Source organism: Mesoplodon densirostris, chromosome 7 (assembly GCF_025265405.1).
Source record: "Mesoplodon densirostris isolate mMesDen1 chromosome 7, mMesDen1 primary haplotype, whole genome shotgun sequence".
NCBI classification, from domain to species: Eukaryota; Metazoa; Chordata; class Mammalia; order Artiodactyla; family Ziphiidae; genus Mesoplodon; species Mesoplodon densirostris.
Window position 1 is genome coordinate 12,111,125 of NC_082667.1, and position 16,195 is coordinate 12,127,319.

General features: G+C 40.9%; 1 protein-coding gene across 3 annotated transcripts in view; it reads left to right on the plus strand.

Annotated features, from left to right (window-relative positions):
- LPXN (leupaxin) overlaps positions 1 to 8,971 on the plus strand; it is a 38,150-nt gene extending 29,179 nt beyond the window's left edge. For all 3 annotated transcript variants that reach the window (XM_060105537.1, XM_060105538.1, XM_060105539.1), the window contains 2 exons: positions 7,609 to 7,757; positions 8,082 to 8,971. In XM_060105537.1, the coding sequence (XP_059961520.1) occupies positions 7,609 to 7,757; positions 8,082 to 8,351 (419 nt within the window). In that variant the 3' untranslated portion in view covers positions 8,352 to 8,971. The remainder of the gene's footprint in view (positions 1 to 7,608; positions 7,758 to 8,081) is intronic.
- The last annotated feature ends 7,224 nt before the right edge of the window (positions 8,972 to 16,195 follow it).

Consider the following 16,195-nt stretch of genomic DNA (forward strand, 5'->3'; position numbering starts at 1 on the left):
TTCTTGGTGGCCCTTTACATGTCTTGGCTGGCCGTTCTCCCCTTAGTACATGGATCTTTGAGGATCCATTGCACAGAGACTCTTTTCTGCAGGATTTTCATTGTTCCCTCAAGGTGATCACTTAGAAATGATTATAATGGTTCCAGATTAACTCTTTCACTCATAGTTTCAAATATGGACCATGGGAAACTTGCATATTTCTCTTGCAGTCAGTGGGGACTGCAGTTAATTTCAGGCATGTCACTCTATTCAGCTGCCATAAGCCCCTTCAGCCAGATGCTCACCTGGGATGAATCAAGTACCATCAACTATATCCCGCTAATGGCAGGGGACACATACCCAGCTCTCTGAGTGACCCCACTGAGTTCCCTCTCTTGACTTGAGGCTAGCTGGAACCATACCGCATGCTTCTTGGTGGTGGTGGTGGAGCACACATAGCACAGTTTTCTCCAGAGAAATCCCTCTCTCAATTTCCCCTTCTCTTTACCTGTTTTATATCCTAGGTGTGAGTGAGGAGTTCAAGATTTGTGCAAATAGTCCGTGGCTATCTACTTTGAGGGATGTCTTGCAGCCCACTTTGAACTTTGATGTCTATGACACCTTGATGCCTTATATCTTGTTACAATGGTCTTTGCCAAATACTGCTGACTTTTGATTGCCCATTTTTTATTTAAGAATGAATGAGACACTAAAATGCTAACTGGAAGCTCTGTGGGTAAGGCAGCACGTGTTGACTGGTGGACTCAACTGTATGGTACTCAGGTAGGGTGCTCTGGCCATTTTGCTGCGGGACCCCTGACTATTAATATTTTAGGTCTTTCATCTTTTTTTTTTTTTTTTTTTTTGCGGTATGCGGGCCTCTCACTGTTGTGGCCTCCCCCGTTGCGGAGCACAGGCTCCGGACGCGCAGGCTCTGGACGCGCAGGCTCAGCGGCCATGGCTCACGGGCCCAGCCGCTCCGCGGCATATGGGATCCTCCCAGACCGGGGCACGAACCCGTATCCCCTGCATCGGCAGGCGGACTCTCAACCACTTGCGCCACCAGGGAGGCCCAGGTCTTTCATCTTGAATAAATTTTACCAAAGAGATATTCTCCTTTGTTGACATTACAAAAGTTAGTAAAAGAGATTGGGGGATGGGGTTTTCACCATTCAGCATGCCAACTTTTATTTAATTCTCAATTTTTAGTAGAAAGCTTGACTTCTTTTCTTATGATGTCCAGTATCCCTGATCAATGAGACCCTCTGGTTTGAAATTTATAGAAACAACCACTGCATATTATGGTAAGATGAGAGATCTGATTTTCTGACAGCTCTTTAGACTTTCAACCAATCCTGTTTTCAGCCCTGAAGACTATTTTATGCATTCAGTTCCTGAGCCCCTTTGATGTTTTGGAGCTCAGGATGGCTTGAGTTTTATTGGCACCTCTCCTCTTCAGAGATTTAGGTTTCAGTTTGCTTTTTCTTTCTGCCAAGCTACATGCCACTCTAATACCTACTTTAAATTTTGGAGAATTTTATTGATATCTCATCTGTGGCATGTCCTTTCCTTTTCTCTTTTTTCCTATGAGTCTTTCTGTTTTAAATAATTCTTTAACTATTGTGGTGATGTTTCAAGAAGGCGTGAAGATAAACCTGTGTGTTGTGCCATTCTCCTGGAGGTCAGGTCCTAAATATCAGGCAGGTTATTATGTATATTCCTAACTATTATTTATTTAATCCCCACCACAACTTTGAGAGAATAATTTTATCCCACATTTTACCAAGCTATAGATGGAAACACTGAGCATCAGGGTGGTAAAGTGATTTTTTTAAAGTCATGCAACTAGAAAATCAAAGAATTGGAATTTAAATTCAGGTCTCATTTCAGCAAGTTCCATGTTTTGTTCTGCACCATCATAGCTGCCCCTTGACAGACTCAATCCCTCTTCTGCTGTTGTCGTCTCTTTACTTTCTTGGCACCAACACGGTACACTTTATTTGAAGACAGACGTGGATAGAGTAGCACTGATAAAATCCATTGTCAAAGTGCTTTGTAGTAATTTGCTTGCTCACTGAAGCTTGTTCAATGCTTTTCACAAATCATTAGGTCTTTCATTTTTAGATTGCACTTTGGTTAAGCAGCATTTTTCATTGAGATTTAATCTAAGTCATGGTCAGTTTATATTGCACTGGTAGCCTTAGAAGTCTGAGGGTTTGTTGAGTAGAACAGTCAGCAAGTGAATACTGCTCACAGATGATTATGATGTGGAAGTTGCCTGAGAGCAGAATAACAGGATGCAGACATATTTCAAGAAGAGACGTAAGTTAGATACAAAAGAAAAATACCCTATTCGTAGGATGATCAGAAAGTGCCATGAAGGTAGCTAGTTCTTACTGTTTTTGACTTGGACTCCTTCTAACCAGACAAGGCTGATTTGGTCATTTATGACTTTACATGAAAATATGAAGCCACACCTAAAACATACTTATTGAGACAAGTGACAAAAAAGGCCATTTACTAATCAGAAGCTCCTCTTGGGTTGTATTTTTGTTTTCATCCTTTGTTTTCTGTAAATGGGTCTCCTGCCATATGGTTAGTCCATTAATTAGTCCAAGGCATCCTGCCTTGCCCCAAGTCACATAGTCACACACAAAGTTTCTGTAATGACAGCTTAACTACTTGAGCCTCCTGGGAAATTAAATTCGTCTGCATTTTTGTTTCAGTTCAGAGAATTCCTCTTTAAGGTTCAAGTTTCTAAGCACATTGGGCCTTAGCATCCTCCCGTAGGGACCAGGTCCTCAGTGCCTATGTCTTTCTTTTTCATTGTTCATTATCCAGGCCATGCAGGTGCTCCCTAATTTCCCCTGTGGCTAAGAGCCTCACCAGAGTATAAACACCCTTCTTCTCTCTAAGGCACTTTTAATTGTTAGTGTTTCTCATCTGTCCTCCAGAGGTAATTGGCCCCAGAGAGAGCCTCCAGGAAAGTTAGTGCTGAAACTTCCTCAATTTATTGGATTACTAAATGTAGGGGTATCACAGCAAGTTTGGCTGATTGCTTTTGATTCCTCTCCTGAGACTCACCTGAGTTGAAACGGAGGCTGTTACTTCTCTGCTGTCTCATTCTTGAGACCAGATGCCCTGTAAATGCCTAGATGAGGGTCGTTCCTAGGTCAGTCGGAATGTCTTATAATTTTCTCAAGTAACACCTACTTATAGGCAAGCACAGTTTTACGCCATTTGCTTTATGAAGCATCAGCATCACCTTGGGGACTTGTCAAGAATGCAAATTTTCGAGCCCCATCCCAAACCTACTGAATCAGAAACTCTGGGTGGGATGGGGCCCAGCAGTCAGCATATTGACAAACTCTCCAGGTGATGGATGCACGTTATAGTTTGTGTGCCACACAAAAGCAAGAAAGATGGTTGTGGGTGTTGGTTTGTTTTTCTTAAATAGCAGGACTGCCTGCTTTCAGTTTATTTATTTACTTACTTACTTATGTACGTATGTATGCATGTATGGCTGCGTTGGGTCTTCGTTACTGCGCACGGGCTTTCTTTAGTTGCGGTGAGCGGGGGCTACTCTTGCTGTGGAACACAGGCTCTAGGAACGTGGGCTTCAGTAGTTGTGGCACACGGGCTCAGTAGTTGTGGCTCATGGGCTCTAGAGTGCAGGCTCCATAGTTGTGGCACTTAGTTGTGGCACTTAGGGGCTTAGTTGCTCCGCGGCATGTGGGATCTTCCTGGACCAGGGATTGAACCTGTGTCCCCTGCACTGGCAGGCAGATTCTTATCCACTGTGCCACCAGGGAACCCCCATGCCTGCTTTCAGTTTTGTACTTGATCAGACTCTAGACATTCTTCGATAAAGTGAAAAAGCAAAGTGAGCTCTTCTGTGTCTCAGGGGTAGAAAAGAAGAATACAGGACAGCTTATAAAATTATTAGTTTACGTTCTTAGATATAGAGACCTCAGAAGTCTATTAAATTGTCTGCTTTTCAAAGAAAGCATAGTTGAACAAGGTAAGGCATATCAAAAAGTGACCGCAGATAACAGACCACTGCAGCTACATGATTTGGGTCCCAAACCTGGCTACTCCTATTGCCTGTTTTTGGCCTGGCTGCTACTATCAAAGCGTATTTCTAGAAATAATGTTTCTTGGATGGGCTGCTTTCGAATCCACAGTGCATGTCTTGCTTACATGCTATTTTGGTGGGGCACAGTTAGAGAGCTCTCATATTTACAAAGTTAGTGGGTTGTGATATTTGGGCTCAGCTAATACTCTCAGTTCCCACAGAGAGGTCAAGGTCAGAATGCATTTAAGCTAGGGGTGTGACATCCAAGTTAGGCTTTGAAGTTAGGCCTAGATTTGAATTTCAGCTCTTCCACTGACATTGGTTATATGTAATTTCTTTGAGCTTCCCTTTTATCACTTGTAAAATGGGAGGAATGCTGTGAAGAATATAATTTTGATTTAATACTGTAGGGAGAGCCCTCAGTTGGAACCAGTACAAAGTACTTCCCTGCACAAATGGGATTGCTAATAGTCCTCTTCATTTTAGATAGACTCTCCTTGTAAATGCTAAAGAGAGTTTCTTCCAGAAAATTTCACCTGTTTATACATGTTCTAGTTAATCTTGAAGTGGGACAACCCTCTTCTGAAGCTGATGGTCTCAATTTTGCTATTGTAATATTGTTCACATGTCTGCTCATTCATTAAATATTTATTGAGCAGCTACTATGTATGTGTCAGTTACTATTCTAGGTACTAGGGAGACAATAACAAAAAACAAAGTTCCTGCCTTCATGGTGCATATATGCTAGTGAGAAGGACAGACAATAATCAAACTAGCCAACTAACTAATTAACTAACTTGCTCTATGTGTTAGGAGAGGTTGTGGGGAGAGTGACAGGGTTCTGTTTGAAATAGGGTGATCTGATAAGTTGTTCTCTTAAGCAGACTCCTGAGTTAAGTGAAGAACCAAACCATCTGGGTATCTTGGGAAGTGATTTTTGAAGCAGAGGGAATATATCACTTGAATAAGCGCTTGAGGATGCATTAGTTTATTATATTTTTCTTTTTTTTAATGTAAAGACAATAAGAAGACTTTGAATAAAATTTCATTTATAACCTATTACCTTCTTAACCTAATGTAACACAAAATTTGCCCTACCAATATTTTTCTACATTTATTAATATTTATGTATACAAAAGTTATAGTGTATCTGAAATTCCTTATATTTTACTTAAGCGTTTCTCCATGTTGTTTCATAATTTTATAATAATAATTTAAATAATATCAGTTATTCCATTAGGGCTTTCTTTATGTAAACAAATTATAATGGATTATATGCCTGAAGATGTTCATTGAAGCATTATATTTCCAAATACTGAAAACACTGCAATAAATGTGCTTGTAATAGTATAGTTAGATTACTTCTGGTGTCTTAGTAGTGTTGTAATGACTATCTATTTTTTAAAATTAATTAATTAATTAATTAATTTGTGGCTGCGTTGGTTCTTCATTGCTGCACACGGGCTTTCTCTACTTGCGGCAAGCAGGGGCTACTCTTCGTTGTGGTGCGCTTGGCTTCTCGTTGTGGTGGCTTCTCTTGTTGCAGAGCATGGGCTTTAGGCACACGGGCTTCAGTAGATGTGGCACACAGCTCAGTAGTTGTGGCTCACGGGCTCTAGAGTGCAGGCTCAGTAGTTGTGGCGCACGGGCTTAGTTGCTCCGCGGCATGTGGGATCTTCCTGGACCAGGGCTCAAACCCATGTCCCCTGCATTGGCAGGTGGATTCTTAACTACTGCACCACTAGGGAAGTCCTGTAATGACTATCTTTAAACATAGAATTTTCTTCTCTTGAATTATTTGTACGGATTAATTTCCAGGATTGAGATATTTATATATTTAAAAGAAATCTTTTTTTCTTAATCTTTATTGGAGTATAATTGCTTCACAATACTGTTAGTGTCTGTTGCACAACAAAGCGAATCAGCCATATGCATACACATGTCCCCATATCCCCTCCCTCTTGAGCCTCCCTCCCATCCTCCCTATCCCACCCCTCTAGGTCATTGCAAAGCACTGAACCGATCTCCCTGTCCTATGCTGCTGCTTCCCAGCAACCAACTATTTACATTCGGTAGTGTATGTATGTTGATGCTACTCTCACATCACCCCAGCTTTGCCCTCCCACCCCATGTCCTCAAGTCCATTCTCTATGTCTACCTCTTTATTTCTGCTCTGCAACTAGGTTCATCAGTACCATTTTTTTTTTTAGATTCCATATATATGTGTTAGCATACAGTATTTGGTTTTCTCTTTCTGACTTACTTCACTCTGTATGACAGACTCCAGGTCCATCCACCTCACTACACATAACTCAATTTCGTTTCTTTTTATGGCTGAGAAATATTCCATTGTATATATGTGCCATGTCTTCTTTATCCATTCATCTGTTGATGGGCATTTAGGTCGGTTCCATGGCCTGGCTATTGTAAATAGCTGCAGTGAACATTGTGGTACATGTGTCTTTTTTTTTAATTGCGTTATGCGGGCCTCTCACTGTTGTGGCCTCTCCCGTTGCGGAGCACAGGCTCCGGACATGCAGGCTCAGCGGCCATGGCTCACGGGCCCAGCTGCTCCGAGGCATGTGGGATCTTCCCGGACCGGAGCACGAACCCACATCCCCTGCATCGGCAGGGGGACTCTCAACCACTGCGCCACCAGGGGAGCCCTATTTTATATATTTTTTAATTTTATAAAACAATACTTTAAATCATGCATCCAGTTAGGAACTCTTGTATTAGCTATATTTTTCTGAGATATAATTAGCAGATATTTTCCTCAGTTTGTCCTTTGTCTTTGTCTTTCCTTATGATATTTTTTCGTCATGCATAAGTCATTCATATGTATTTTTAATGTAGCTAAATTTATTAGTCTCTAACTTGCTTTTGAAATGTGAGCTGTTTTTATCACAATTTTCTCATTCCTCGATTAAAGAGGAACCTATCCATATTTAATTCAAGTATTTGTAGGGTTTCATTATTATATTTAGATCTTGCATTGATTTGGAAATTATTACTTAATATTACTTTATTTTTAAATATTAGGCACTAGGGATATAATGTGACCAGAGCAACAATATCTGGTTTCTTTCAGAGCAAATGTTCCACTGATGGACGACAGACCACAAAATTTCATATAATGGAAAATGTTATAAGGACAATACAAAAGATGAAGTGTATATACAGGCTAAAGAGATGCCTCTCTAATAAGATGATATTTGAGCTGATTTCTGAAACACAAGGTGAAGCTAGCCATATCAAGGCCTGGGGCAGAACTGTACAGGCTGAGGGAATACTCAGTACAACGGCATCGAGGAGGAATAGACCTTAATGCTTATTAAGTGCTTACTGTGAACCAGGCACAATATGGAAACACTTTACCTGCATTATCTCATATATTTCTTCTAAGAGCCCTCTGAGGTAGGTATCTATTAGCACCACTTTGAATATGAAGACCCTGAGTTTGGGAGAGTTTAAATCATTGGCCTCTTCTCAGTCTCTAACTTGGTTTAAGGTCTCACAGTGCAGTAGTGAACCTTTGATTTTTCTCTCTCCAGGCTTTCATGAGAAGGACAAGAAGCCGTATTGCCGGAAGGATTTCTTAGCCATGTTCTCACCCAAGTGTGGTGGCTGCAACCGCCCAGTGTTGGAAAACTACCTTTCAGCCATGAACACTGTCTGGCACCCAGAGTGCTTTGTCTGTGGGGTCTGTATACTCACTTATCTCTTGGATTTAGGGAAAATCAGGACTCTCCTTTCTGAGAGGCAGCTGGTAAGAGGGTTCACAGCTCGGGGTGAGAATTTGACAGGGGCCTTCTTAAAAGAAACACAAAACACAGCCTCCGTTGTGGGCATTTGCTTGTCTGTCTTGCAAATGGGAAATATTCTAGCCTCTATTTGTCAAGAACCCGAGTGAATTCCTGCACCGGCAGGAAACTGGCAGGGATTTCAAGGCTGAAGTTTTGCTGATGATTTTACTGTTTGACATCTGCCTCCCTTTTCTTTTTCTTCTCTCCACCACCCCACCCAGGACTGCTTTAGCAGTTTTTCTACTGGCTCCTTCTTTGAACTGGATGGACGTCCCTTCTGTGAACTCCACTACCATCACCGCCGAGGAACCCTTTGCCACGGATGTGGGCAGCCCATCACTGGTCGCTGCATCAGTGCCATGGGCTACAAGTTCCATCCTGAGCACTTTGTATGTGCTTTCTGCCTGACCCAGCTGTCGAAGGGAATCTTCAGAGAGCAGAATGACAAGACCTACTGTCAACCCTGCTTCAATAAGCTCTTCCCACTGTAATCTCAGCTATACCTACACCCTCTTCTGATTTGCTATAACATTTAAACCAAGAGAGGAAAGAGTACATTTGTAGTTACTGACCTTCTGCTCAATAGGCTTACAGAGAAAGCAAAGGTGATGAACTAATAAGGGAACGTCTAGATGTTACATGACTAGGCTTGTGGTATTAAGTTTTGATTTAAAGTCTTACTTTTTTTTTTTATCAGGTACTTGAATTTAGATCTGGGACCTGCTGTCTAGTGCCTCTGCAGATCTATTTTCCACATGCACACATTCATTCCACACTGGTTTACTCACATTTCTCCATTTTCACCCCTATGATGACTCTACTCAGATATTCTCTTTTCTGGCCCTCATAACTGGGTCTTTTAAGCTACCCACATTTCCCTGTGACCCACTTTCTCACCATCACTGCTGCAGACTTTATTCTTGCTGTTAGGAATCATGATATCACTCTTAAGCTCCTTGCATTTCCCTTCAGTGTATTTCTTTTTCAAGAGAAAGTAGATTTTTAACTGGACAACTTTGAATACTGACATCATTGATAAAGTAGCTTGTGGTTTTAATGACTCAATGTCATATTACTTTGGTAAATAAACTTTCTGCTTCCCATGTTATGTACTAGGCATAATGTGCAATTAAATTTGTATCATACCCCTTGTTTACTTCCATACAATAAACACTTTGTTTAAATCAAAAGAAATTAAAAGGGGGACTCCTAGTCACTAACTTTTCTCTTAATTTGGATTCATAACATTCACTTTATTTTATTTTTTGCACTTTGGTGATTGATTAAAAGATGGCAAAGCTTCTTAAAAGTTTTTCATCACTTTGTTTACCTATGGAAAAAGTGATTTCCTCTAGGCAATTCCAAATTCATATTTGCATATGTATGAATATCTCCAAACTCATAAATTTGTATCTATTTGTCCAATTTTCTCGGATATCAATTATATCTCAATAAAGCTGTTTGAAAAAATGAAACATGCATCTTCCTTAATTCATAGTTGTCTCATAAAGACAAACAAGATGGCTGTTCTTAGAGCATCTCTGAAGAAAGATGCTATAAAACCTCATTTCACCATTTTCCAGTTAGAATTAGGAAATCCCAGGCCCACCTAAAAAAAATCTCCACTTAATTATTTTTTCCTCTGAAAAATATTATAAGTAAAATTGTCAGGCTATTAAAGAATCTGACTTTCTCATGTCCTATCTCAAGTCAGCTTCAGAAGGAGTCATGCTTCCTCAAAACAAATATTAATAAGGTCTATACCATATCTCTCTTACCATGATCTTAAAAATAACTGTTTCATTATTTGTTATTAAAAAATTTTCAGGGACTTTCCTGGTGGCGCAGTGGTTAAGAATCCACCTGCCAATGCAGGGGACACGGGTTCAAGCCCTGGTCCAGGAAGATCCCACATGCTGCGGAGCAACTAAGCCTGTGTGCCACAGCTACTGAGCCTGCTCTCTAGGGCCTGCGAGCCACAACTACTGAGCCCACAAGACACAACTACTGAAGCCCATGTGCTTAGAGCCTTGCTCTGCAACAAGAGAAGCCACCACAGTGAGAAGCCTGCGCACCACAACGAAGAGTAGCCACCACTAGCAGCAACTAGAGAAAGCCCTCGTGCAGCAACGAAGACCCAACGCAGCCAAAAATAAATAAATTTATTTTAAAAAGTTTTTTTTAATTACTGAGGAAAACTCCTTCACTGGAGGTATTTTTAAAAATAGGGCTGACTTTGATGTCTTTAGATTATTAATGTGGGCACAGAATTTCTTGGAGAACTGAAATGGATTAAATGATTCTTGCTAAGCTTTATCATTTTGGTCTCCTTTATTGGAACGGATGATAAGGGGCTTTTGAAAATTAAAAGGAAGTAGTAACAGTTAATTCTATAAAGTAGGAACTCCAAAGGCATCCAAACTATGTGGGAGGCCACCCAGGTAGGGAGCCAGCAGCTGGGTTTTTGTCCTGTTTGGCTGGCTGAGAGTACCAGACTAAGCAAAATGTGTGTTCGATTTCTAAACATCCTCTTTACTGCATATGACTCTGTGATGTCATTTGCAGATGTTAATATGGTAGCTTTGGGAATTTGACAAAGGAAGCTTGGGTTTTAACCCTTAAGAAAGAACATTCAGGTGCTGACTTTTTTTTTTTTTTAAGGATTAGCTCTTTTGAGATTTCAGTAGAAGCTATGTATTTAAAAGTTTCGAAGAAAAACCAAAGTTAACTAAGGTGAAATTAAGAAGTGAAAACTTTTTCTTTTCATATTGAAAGTAAGTGGTTATATATTTGTTCAAAAGGAGATGCTGCCTTCAGGACCAGGGTTTTAGCAACAAGGAAACCACTCAAAAATTTAAAGTTCGCCTGTTTAAAAAAATACTATTCTCACACTGATATATACCTGTTTACTCTTGGTTCTGAGTAAGTTATAGCTTTTAAAACATAAATACAGGGAACTCTACCTAATGCACTGTGGTAACCTAAATGGGAGGGAAGTCGAAAAGGGAGGGGATACCTGTATGTGGATGGCTGATTCATTTTGCTGTGCAGTGGAGGCTAACACAACATTGTAAAGCAACCAAACTCCAATAAAAATTAAAGAAAAATGTAAAACCTACCCTCAAAAGACAGGTTTTCTCCACCTGTGAGGTTATTCATTTTTATAAAAGAATGTGCCGTAGATTGGGAACTCTATTCTCAAGGAGGAAATCCCCAGTTTGGCCAATGATTCTTTGGAATAAGTATAGAGTCCTCCAAGGTGATACTTCGATAAAGATGGCAATCATTTTTCTATACGAGTTCTAGCACCTAACCTTGTAGGATGGCTGCTGGCTACAGTCTCCCTGTTTGTGACCAGCAGAAGAAGAGAGAGTACTTTTCTCTATCTTTGCAAGCAAAAATCCTGAGATCATCCTAACTGTACTAGCTTAGGTCACATACCCACCAGTGATTTTTGCTGGGGAATTGTACTATGCAGCTTGCCTTAAACCAAACTAGATCATTTCCAGAGTTAGGGGCAGGACTAAGTTTCTAAAAACACAAGGGCTCTGTGGAGGAGATGTGAATATTGAAAAATCTGGGTACTGGTAAAAAGAGGGCAATCTTGAATTTATATGACTATATGTTCAAAAACAAAAATATTAAAGAGCTTCTGAGTTTCAAGATAATATGGAAGGTAAACTAGATCTTTCCAGGGCCCTGAGGGAACATGCCTGAGAACTTTACAGGATGTAAACGCAGAGGAGAGCCAGGAACATGATGTTAAAAGCAACATATGGCAGAGATACTGATCTTCCCTAGGCCCTGGGGGGTGGGGTGGGGCACGGCATTAAGAAACATCAAAAAGCAGCTTCAGCATGAGAATCTGAGAAGGGAGATCTTCTAGCTGAAATAAAGGTGAGAAGGAGTGACAACTCTCTCTAGGGGCAAGTGTCTCAGGTGTGAGCAGGTCCTTAATAAGGACAGAGGCGGCAGCCACTAAAATATGAGACTAAAAAGGTGACTCCTTACCCTCAAAATATTGTGGAGGTTGTGTTATTAGATAAAACTCTCCATCAGGGCAGCATGTAAGTGCTGAGAACCCAGAGGTCAAAGGGGAAATGGAAATCTACTGGGATCCCCTGGAGGAGGAAGAAAGAATTCTCAGATCAGTGCTGGTGCTTGAGTTGTGCTTGTTACAAATGTATAATTTTGCCCAGAGGAAGCAATGTCTCAAATCTATTCGGTAAAATACTGTTAATGTAGGAGGTTCCTCCTCTGCAGTTATGGTAAATGCATGGTGTTTAAATTAACTTCCTGTGAAAAGACATCTCCTAACTGCATTTAGGTTGACAGGCCATGGATTCTGATAATTGCATAGACATTCTGGCATCCTGGTGAGAGCAATCCATCTTGCCTCCCTATTTTAGGTATCACCAAATCTCAACAAATATTGCATTCTAGGAATAACATTTCTGCCTGGGAAAACTATCCCAATTCCAGTGAGAGATATCTCAGATCACGGGTGTAAATGATACAACTCCTATAGCTGAGAATGAACAAATCAAGAAATCAAACAGGACTTTACTTCCTGTAAACTTTAACTCAGAGTCGGTGAGACAATTTGATTTTGGATTTTATTGCCTTTGGACTTTGATATGCTATGTTGCATTATATGACAGGACTAACTGGGGATATGAAATAGAATGAAAGGACATTTCTCAGCATCATTTTTTTCAGTCTAGTTTCTCCACAAGGAACTGCATGGCTCCCATTTTTCAGTCCATGTGCATAGGTGGGGCTGACTTTACCCTCAGCTCCAAGTCTCAGGCCTGACCAGTAAATGTTCTTTGTTCTTCTGGATCAAGGTGATTGGATCAGGGGTAGATATGTGACCCTAGCAAAGCCAATCAGATTGCTCCCCAGGACCCTCCCTGGACTTACTGGGAAAGAGGCCCTCTGATTTGTTTAGGATTCTGGCTCCGAGGATATTAAAACCCTTTGCTGCTGAGAAGTAGTATCTTTAGCATCACTTGGGGAGCCTGAGAACGAAGCCTACACAGAGGAAAGTAGAGATAAGTAATGGAGAGGCAATGTCTTCTTTTTTTTGAGCCACTCAGTCTTAGCATATCAGCTTCTTAGCTTCAGACTGGGAAGCTGTAACTTTTCTTTTTTTGCTTCAGCTGATTTGAGTTGGAATTGTGTCACCAATTAATTGAGTAAGCAGAACAGACATATTCTTTCTTTTGTAAACTTAAAGTATTGTGAAAAAATGAATAAATGAACAAGTAAACTCTATAGTGGTACAGAATGTACACTGCATGTCACCATGAAAAACAAATAGACCAAAAAACTATCTGCTCACTGCCCAGTACTTTTTACATTAGAGCACAGTGAAATGCTGTATTTTAAGTCTGAGGTATCCTGTGCATGGCTCATATATTTAGAAAACAAACTTCTTGTTCCTGTCCAATTTGTTAGTAAAGTTGAGTAACGTGTATCAATATCACTAAGGGGGCAAAAAAGAGGGAAGGGTGCTGCCATCCTCTGAGATGCAAAAATGTGTTGAAAATCATGTTATATATGCTCCTTTGTCTAGTGCCCCTGCATAGAAAATGATTAAATCTTTAATGTTACTGTAATGCTGTGTATTTGTAGTGAAAAATAGTTTAAAAAACTTGATGCCTTACTTGCAAACAAAAAGGGAAAAAGATTGGAAAATTATAAGAGAATTATATTTACCTTTATCCCAAAAGCTGGTACTTGAAGAAAATTGGGTTTATAAGGTCTTGAGGAAGAGAAAGAAGACATTTATAGTGATGCTGAGAGGAGATTGTAGGGATACTTTTTAGTGCTCTGGAGGTTGAGGGTGATGGTTTTCATTATGTCCAATGACACTGGGAAAATATGACTTTCCCTGTCTGGTGCCCTTGCATTTTCAGATATGAGTTAAGAAATATCGGAGGCTGAAAAATAAGGTAGGGGAGCTTAGAGGGAGAGAGGTTTTCCTAAAATAATCTGAAAATTTTGAAAGAGAGGGAAAGAAGGAGGGGAGAAAGTTATGGGATATACAAGAGAACTTGTGAGTTGGACAAGGTGAAATTTCCAGAGCTTCCAGTAAAGAAGGAAACATGGGGAAACAAGAAGGCTGACATACAACACACTCTGTGAGGAACAGTGGGGACACTACGTCTCATCCTGGAGTGTCTTTTAGTTTGGGTTTTCCTAGAAGTGGACCCTGAGACTAGAATTCGTGTGCAATAGTCTATTTAGGAGGGTGTTGCTGGATGTACAGGTGGCGGGGGGTGAGGGAATGAGACAGCAAAGGGCCAATTCAGCGTTCGTTAATGAACAGGTTGCTGCTGGGGAAGTTGGAGCTCAACACTCTTCGTGACCTCTGAGGTTTATTGTAGACCACGTGAGATGCCAGCCAGTCCCCCCCACCCCTCCTCTGCCTCCCTCTATGCAAGCTGGACATGCTTCTGACCAAAGAAAACCTTTAGTCTGAGTCACAGGTGCTTGCAGTAGGAAGCATCAGCGTGCCCCTGGCCATGAGTACCACCAGATATGTAATCTTAGAGCATCTGTTGGGGAAAGTTATAAGGAGGTAAGCATGTAAGAAAAAATTCACTGGAAAGGTCTTCGAGCCACTGATGATCACATTTGGAATGGGTCGTAAGCCATTTGTTTGCAGAATTTTAAAATGTTCCCAGTTCTAGAAAGCTTAATGCATTACACTAGCTTACAGCTAGTGTAGTAATGGTGGAGGGGATTTAGGGAGGAAGAGAGTGGGCAATGGGATTATTATTTCCGTTTTACTTATGGAAAAATGATCAATTACATGAATAGGCCAAGATCACCCAATTTTAGTGATAGCCCTAGAACCAGGCCAATGTCTGTTTAGTAGCCCTTGCCTGGGACACTTTCTCTTAGGCTTTACTTCAACAGTGTAAAATACATCTCAGAAATATGTCCCATAACTGATTCACTTCGTTATAAAGCAGAAACTAACACACAATTGTAAAGGAATTATACTCCAATAAAGATGTAAAAAAAAAAAAAATTCCTAAAAAAAAAAAAAAAAAAAAAAGAAATATGTTCCATGAGGTGAATTTTCAAGGGATGAGTGAGGGCACTAGGGCAGGGTGATCCAGTGGTGCAGCCTATGTTGTTTAGGGGTATAGTGGCAAGAACTGTAGCCTTGGTATCAGACAGACCCAAGTTCACAGGCCAACTGTACCACTTACAAATTATGTAAACATTAGTTAAGCTATTTATCTTCTCCGAAATTCAGTTTCATAATATGCTCAGTGTGGGTAATAATACCTCCCATGTGGGTTTGCTGTGAGGATTAACCAAGATAATAAGTGCGAAAGAGCTTTGTAAACCTCCAAGAACCATACAAAAAAGGCATTAACAAAATAGTCCAAGAGATATGCAAGGAAGTCAGTATAGTTTCCTTCTGCAGAATTTCCATGGAGACTGTGAAACCATGGCAGGCTTTTAGTTGTTTTTGTATGATTTTAGAAATCTTTTTTAGGGATAAGGATGCAAGCTGATGGAATTGAAAATGCTGGAAGATTAGGAGAAGAGCTTAAGTGTGAGCTGCTAATCTTCCTTTGCAGCAACATATTGACAAAGTAATGCTCAAGACAGAATGATTTCCATGGCACAGGAAATCCTTCCAGTTAGCTGCTTCCCCTAGATAGAAAACAGCGAACCCAGGTTAAGGAAGCAGAACCAAGGGAAAAGAGTTCAGGAACCTTCCAAGGCCATGATGTTCACTGCCTGTCAATGGCTTAACCATAATTCAAGCGAAATTCCCAGGCATCATTATTACTTGTATTAGTTTTGCCAGAGGTGCTATACCAAAACACCACAGACTGGATGACTGAAACAGCAGAAATTTATTTTCTTGTAGTTCTAGAGGCTGGAAGTCCAAAATCCAGGTGTCAACATGCTTGGTGTCTCCTAAGTTCTCGTTCCTTGTCTTGCTGATGGCCACCTTCTCTCTGTTGTCCTCACATGTCCTTTCTTCTGTGTATGTGTCTCCCTGGTGTCTCCGCCTCTTCTTCTTTTTTTTTTTTTTGTGGTACACGGGCCTCTCACTGTCGTGGCCTCTCCCGTTGCGGAGCACAGGCTCCGGACGCGCAGGCTCAGCGGCCATGGCTCACGGGCCCAGACGCTCCGTGGCATGTGGGATCTTCCTGGACTGGGGCACGAACCCGTGTCCCCTGCATCGGCAGGGGGACTCTCAACCACTGTGCCACCAGGGAAGCCCTAGGGACAGCTTTATGATGTGGGTCTTGACTTCAGGTGTAGGCTTCTGTCCAGCTCTACTGCTTACTAGTTCTGT